General features: G+C 33.0%; 1 protein-coding gene across 1 annotated transcript; it reads right to left on the bottom strand.

Moving 5' to 3' along the window:
- Positions 1 to 3,522: 3,522 nt before the first annotated feature.
- On the bottom strand, positions 3,523 to 5,056 carry LOC145075108 (large ribosomal subunit protein eL14y-like). Its single transcript, XM_079021409.1, has 5 exons — positions 4,901 to 5,056; positions 4,705 to 4,806; positions 4,010 to 4,139; positions 3,820 to 3,932; positions 3,523 to 3,724 (listed from the first exon to the last, which is right to left on the bottom strand). Exons 1-5 carry the CDS (start codon positions 4,901 to 4,903, stop codon positions 3,671 to 3,673), a joined length of 402 nt encoding a protein of 133 aa, XP_078877535.1. The 5' UTR covers positions 4,904 to 5,056; the 3' UTR covers positions 3,523 to 3,670.
- Between the last annotated feature and the right edge of the window lie 2,596 nt (positions 5,057 to 7,652).

Here is a 7,652-nt window from a genome sequence, read left to right as displayed (position 1 = left end):
TCGGGGATTCCTTAACAATATATGTCAATAAGGCAATCATGGAGTAAATAGTGTACCCGCATGAATGTATAGTCATTAATATCTACAGTCCATAGACCTACCCATGTATGGTTCATTTATCACCTACTGGTCGAAGACCTGCCTGTGTATGGTTCGTTTAACATCTACAAGTCGAAGACATGGCTATGTATGTTTGATTAACACCTATATGTTGCAAGCATGTCCATGTTTCACCAGACTTGTCTAGAATAGTTTGTGGTCGTCCTCTATATCCGACTAGATGACTAATCCCTATTAGTACAACAATACAATTTTTGTTACAACCTCACATACTATTTTACTTTCCATAACCCTTCACTACCCAATATGCTTTAGGTATGATAAATAAATAGTTCAATACTTTATCAAAATATAATTTAACCTAGTAAGCTATATTGAGCAAAGTATTGTAAATACAAATAATAGGCACGCATAGCATCTAAGCAGTTAAATACTTCATATCTATGTGTAAAATAAAAGTAACTATGCATTCACTTGTTAAAAGTGGATGACTTGGTTTGGGCAGCGTTTCACCTAATGCCTTAACTTTTCCTTTGAAAATACCTAGATATGAATATCACTAAGTCTTAGCCTTATATTTCTCGCGACTATAATATTAGTCTAGATTCCTCAATAGTCAAAATGTTACATCAAGATCTATCAAATAAGGAACAACCAGGTAAGATCATATCAGAGGTAGGGTTTGTTTGGTATATAGAATATACTATTTAGAAATCCCACTTTAAACACCTCATAAAATCTAGCATTGTCATCATTCTCGTAAGTAGATCAATTAGTATTATGACTTGGAATCACTAATAAATCTTATTTATAAATTCATAACAACGTCTATAAATATAAATATAAGTTACACCTAAGGAATAATGAGTGTAGCTTAACTTATAAAAATTTCTGACAAAGGCTGGAAAGTTTATAGGAAGAACTCCGACCCAAACGCTTCTAATTGTTGGACTCTCTGGTGACTCAGATGCCCGCTAAAAACTTCTAAAATCTAGGGAAAACCATATTCTAAGAGAAGAAAATCATTTCAGGGAGAAAGGGATGTGAAGGTGTAAGTAATGGCTACAAAACTAACTTCTATATATAGGGGACTGGCCAAGCGTGCCGCACCTATGTGTTGTCGTCGCTCCTCCCTTCGCTAACTCCATTCTAGAAGCTATCATATTTCACAAATATGTAGTGACACGTGTCCCAATCTCATGATGCCACGTCACTCGGTCGGTGGAAGACTCGACACTCTCCTTGCTACGTGGCACTTCCTGGTGGTGCCACTCATCACAACAGGTGTTTTCTCGAAATCTTCGATCGACCATAACTTTCGCATACGTACTTTGTTTTTGACATTCTTTATATCCTTGGAATCCTCTCGAAGAGCTCTACAACTTTATTTTCGACCTCAACTGCTAATTCTCACTCTATTTTAAATTCATATTTTAATAGAGATTAGATTGTTAAAGTTCGTGCGAAAATCATAACTCTTTCATACGAACTTCATTCTTGACTGTTTTTATATCGAAGGGTTTATATTTAGGAGATCTTGAACTCCCGTTTACATTGTTTTTTGGCTAACACCGAACCGATTTAAATTTTGATTTCTGTGTCGCACATTGTTGTACTGAAACTTCGAAAATGCATAACTTGCTCTTACGAAGTCAGATTTAGGCTTTCTTTATATGCATGCTCTTGCTTCGACGATTACTATGACTTTCGTTTAGATTACTTAGGCTAATAAGCAACATATCTCCGATTCACTTTTTATGACATGCGTAGCTGTGTCGTGTTGATCACGAAACTTCGAAGAAGCATAACTTCTTTATACAAAGTCGGATTTAAGCATTTCTTATATCCACGAAATGGTTATTATGACTACTACATCTTTAGCTAAGATTATTTATTATATCTTAAATATTTAGCCCGGATTTACGAATGTTACATTCTATTTTGAAGAAGACATTGCACCCAGTGGCGGATGCAGGCTATGGCTAGTAGGGTGTATGGCCACATTTGGAAGTGGATACACCCTATATATATATATATATATATATATATATATATATATATATATATATATATATATATTAAAAAATAACCCTAATAAATCAATATTTTGCTGAAAAAGTTCATATATGGCACCCACTTTGCTAAACAAATCCAAAAAAAATCCTTAATGGACCCCTGTTAAGTTTGGGTTCTGGATCCGCCACTGAATGCACCCCATAAATTAATTCATCATAACGAGATATCACCGCTTACTGCCTTAATACCTAAATCCCAAATTCTTAAATTCGTGATTTCACTACATTAATATAATAACTCCACCGTCTTTAGTAACCTCATACCTAAAAATACCTTGTTTATAATATTGATCAATGATTTCGCTCTTCACCCAAGTGGACATTTTGGAACAACCACCTTTATTTGTTCCCATTTACTATAAATGTCACCAATAGATGATAATGTCGTTTTTTTTCTTTAGAAACTGTTCCTTGCATGTAAATGCTTCAAGGTAGTACATGCATGCATCTAGACACACTTCAATTGTTTAGGTAACTCTTGATTTCTATGTGACAATTGAACTCTAATTTTCACATGTTCCCAAAAGTGTGACAAACCTCATATATGTTTAGACATCTCTTGTTCTGAAGAGTGACTTACTGTGCCTTATGCTAGCGAAAACATGGCTACATAAGATAATTTCTGAATACTCACCAAATAATCATATTCCATGTTATTCATAGTTGTACATACATGGAATTTCAGAATACTCACAAAATAATCATATTCTTATCCAACGTTTTAAAATATTGAATGTCAAACCAAACATATGACATGTCATTTGTTGTAGAATAAATGAAAGATGAGACTAATGGTCCACTTGATAGATTTAATGTTCAAAAAACAAAGAAATAAATTATGTTGTTAATGGTATGTGAACTAGAGCTAACACATTTAAAAGCACACAAAGCAACAAAAAACTAATGAAGATTTATTAATCAAGGTTAATTATTAAGTGTTAGTAGTGTTGACCTTTTATTTAGATAAAAAGGCTTTTTGAGATTTTTTTTTTTTAAAAAAAAAAACATAATTGTAATAAATAACAAAGACCTCGACAGATTATTAAGAAAAACACAAAATGCTGCAAAGCAACCCTGCGAATTTTATGGGTATTTATGTGAACTCTCTAAGTGGCAAAAATCATGCTTAAAATTTTTGATTGATCTGCAGTTGAAAATCACAATAGAGCCATGAGTGAAACCAACGAAAACATACACTAAACTTATTGAACCAGTTTATAGCCTAGTTGGTTATAATTTTCTTCAAAAAAATAAATATACTATACAATTAATTATACATATCTATTTACAAAATACCCAGCTTGCAAATTGACATGAAAAGCATCTGTAAAGTTATTTGACAAAGGCTATAAACACAAACAAAAGCATTCAAGTAACTAATATAATAGAAGTCCAAAAATGAAATATAATTTCATTGTAAATGAGGGTAAAACACAAGATCATAAGCAACAAATAATTCATCAATAACATTAAAATAAAACTACACCAAAATCTTAATATTCAGAAAAAAGAACAAAGACAACCAAAGTCATATCTCATGCTGTCTCCTTCTTAAGCTTGGCTAGTTCTTGCCTTACAACTCCAGCCTTCTGCAAAATTCACAAACAACAATACACACAGTAAGAACCCACACACACACACACACACAAACTACAAAAAAAAAATGATTCAATTTGGATCTGACCTTTATCTTTGCCAACATAATCTTGAACCTGTCAAAGTCATTGAGTGAAGCCCTCTTCTTCTGAACAATAAGCTTTCTTCCCCATGAGCTGCTCTCCCACTTGTTCTTGACATCTGGTTATAAATATAATCATAAGTTTGATATTTATAACATTCACAAGCATATCATACCATAACATTTTAAAACTTACCAGCAGCTTCTAAAGCAGCAACAAGTGTTTTCTTCTTTGGAACTCTATTGATGTCAATCTTGATGTCTGTAAGTGTCAACCTCTTGAAGTTCATTTGGCCTCTTACCATATCAGGAGCATCAACAAGTGCCTATTTATCAAATCAAAATAGAGGTAATTAAGACATGAGCATCTATTGCAGATTCCATGTTTCTTTATATCCATATAACAGAACATAGAGCATCTCCAATTCCTAATCCTAGCATTTTGTTAAAACAATGATTATACAAGTAATGACAATAACAGCTTCATACAAAACTAAAATGAACTCCTATTTCTATTCTTATAAAAGTATTGAGGTTGTCATCACTCAATAATTCCTGAAAAAAAAAATGCAAATTATCCTAACAGATAACTTGTAGCCAACTGATATCTTTACTGAACCTAATGGTTGTGTGGCAATATTTATGCATACTAAGTTATATGACTCTAGATTTTGCTGATTCAAGTTCAAGAAATCAAACTATAATCCGTGTTTTCCACAGACATCCCACAGATACAATCAGATAAATACTGAAAAGGGACAATTTTACATACATAAAAGCAAATTAAACTGCTTGGAAAGCAGTAATCTAGGGATCCAATTAGCGCCCAACTATGATAAGAGTATATAAACTGAGCTTATAGTAAAAATACATGAGCAAATGAGGAGATACCCTGTTTTGATCAATAACATCGACGATGACAACAAGCCTTCCATAATCCTTTCCGTAGTTGACGAGAGCGATTCTCCCGATCTCAACGTACCTCTTGAACGGCTACACAAATCAAAGCACATGGATACTGTAAGAACATAGGTAATACAGCACACAAATAGATGGATGTAGGTAGTGGTTCAGGGTTGCGTTTTACCATTTCAGCTTTACTGTATTCAGATCGCCGAGGAAGACTGGCGGAGGCGTTGAAGATGATGAAAGCTAGGGTTTACGATATGGGAGGGTTTATATGGTAAAGAGTAAACTCTGTTTCTTAATTGGGCTTCACTTAAAATGTTTGGGTCTAGTCCACCACCGTGTCTACCCAAGCCCTTACTTTTACAATTATTTTTACTTTTTTAGGAATTTTTTTTGGGATATTCTCCAAAAACAACCATAAGGCCACAACTATCTTTTCCTTAAATTATTTGTAATTTGACAACCAAAATTTTGAACTATTTTCTAAAAAAAAAAAAAACAAACTGTTTTTTAACGTATAACTTTTAATTAAAAAAAATGTTCGAAATTACTTTTCATGAGTTTTGATTTTTGTTTTTCATGTGTACGCATTAAGTATTGAACTCATTTTTCTGTTAGACATCCATTGAAATGATATAAAAAAAAGATAAGAGAAAGAAAAACAATCTATTTTATCAAAATGCAATTAAAAAAAATGAGGAGAAATGAGAGGTAAGAAGATGAGAGAAACTAAAAAAATAAGAATAATGGTGAAAATAGTTTGAAAATAATAAACTAATTCAGAAATCCATAATTTTAAAGGAGAATTTAACATATGTTCTTACTAAACATCTAAATATCGTATTTGTCCGACCTAAACTCTAAATATTGTATTTTCCCCTTATTAATATTTTGAAATATCGAATTTGCAAAAATCTATTTTTTAATAGTTTTTAGAAGGTGTTCGGCAAACTTATTTAAGCTATTTTTAGCTTATTATCGGTTTCATACGGATATAAGCTAAAAATGGTGTTTGTATAAGAATTAACTTATCAATGTGTCCTACCGGAAATAAGTGAAAATCTAGAAGTAAGTCTAACTTATTAGCTTGTAATTTATAAGCTATAAGTTGAAAAATGCTAATGAAAACGTCATAAGTTTAGCCAAACACACCTTAACATTTAATAATACTTTTTATATATTCTTAAATCATTAAAATTAAAATAAAAAGTGAATGGACCATAATACCCTTGCTTTAAAATCATATGAATAACTAATTCCTGCGACTAAAGACTGAACCCTACGTCTCTTTTTTTTCTGCCTTCTTCTCGTTGCGTCTTTTTTTTCTACCTTCTTTTCACCAAGCGTTTTTACATTTATTGGTATCAGATAAGTTTATGTTTTCATTTGTTAATTGAATATTCAATTTCGTGATTAAAGTATGGATAGTGTTTTTATTTGTTAGTTGAAATTCAATTTCGTGAATTCCTTTATTCCCAACTGACGAGATATGTCAAGTTTGTCGTAAGGCATGTTTAGACATCTTTGGGAACATGCGGTTCATTGTAGAGAGCTCCATGGTTTCAAGTACCGACATGATGTGGTTAGGGATGTTCTCTTTGATGTTTGTCGGCATGCTGGTATCTCTGCAAAGAAAGAAGCGTCCGTGAACTTTTTGACGGAACCGCATGATGGAAGATCTACCCTCAGGCCGGCTGACATTTTAATCTTTGGATGGGTAGGAGGGAAGCACGCGTGTGTGGATCTTATGGGGGTCTCTCCTCTCGTCGGTTTGAGGAGTGGGGGTTTCACAGCAGGGCATGCCGCTTTGAAGGTCGTTGCGTGCAAAGTGGCAAAGCACGAGAATGTATGTATAGAACATCAACATGTGTTTGTACCTTTTGCATTTGATATATTTGGTTTTCTCGCACCAGAGGCCGTGGAGCTCCTCAACAAAGTCCAACGGGTCATGCATTCTAATGTCATATCTCCTAGATCCACAGATGTTGTTTTCAAAAGAATTGGTTTTTCCATACAGAAAGGGTTAGCGGCACAACTTGTTGATTATTTTCCTTCCATCGTTATGTATTGACCTTTATTTAGTTATATAACCGTTGCTTTTTACAAAAAAAAAAAAAAAAAAAAAAAAAAAAAAAAAAAAAAAAAAAAATCGTGAATAGAAGTATGAATAGCTTCAAATATGTCAGTTTAAAAGTCAACACCTTTACAAATTTCGCTAGGATTTGGTTCTCCTACATTGTTTTGTCTAAATGCTAGGCAAACATTGTTCTCCTGCATTGTTTTGTCTAAATTCTCAGCAACCTGCTTACTACAGGCTATAAGATTAGTATTCTCTTTCTCCTTTCTTTCATTAAGGTTCTGCATGTATTTAAGCTCATCTTCTTTTGATGTTAGCTCAAGTTCAACACACTCGTTTAAAAGTCAAACTCTTTATGGTTGATTCATTGACTGCAACAGTCTCTTCAAAGTTCTTGATTAGACTATCTACAAAGTATATACATACATACTGAGATGGAAACAAGTTGAAATCCCTATTTTTCCCCACATCCACACTTTGATTAAAAATATAACATGCTTCTACATCCTATCTTCTTAATTACACAATACATGTTTCATCTATGAGACCGAGAACTTTTTAGTGTTCATCTTTAAGTTGCTTGTCTACATTTTCCTTGCTGACAGCGAGTTCCTCCAACTCCTTTTCACATTTAACCACAATTCCACAAATTCAAAGAATTAAACTAAATTACGACAAACATATAAATTGGAACTTATAGGATCCGAATGTGGTTAACTTTATAGAAAGGAGATTAAACTTACGGTTCCTAATAGTTTCTTCTAATGATTCCACCTATACAACACCTACTGGAGTTTATAAAATTACAACAAACTTGTCGAATTGAATTGTACACATGAACCTAAAAAAGATC

The sequence above is a fragment of the Lactuca serriola genome, chromosome 9 (assembly GCF_051521515.1).
Source record: "Lactuca serriola cultivar US96UC23 chromosome 9, Lser_US96UC23_V15, whole genome shotgun sequence".
NCBI lineage: Eukaryota > Viridiplantae > Streptophyta > Magnoliopsida > Asterales > Asteraceae > Lactuca > Lactuca serriola.
This window is presented reverse-complemented; position numbering and strand designations above follow the sequence as displayed.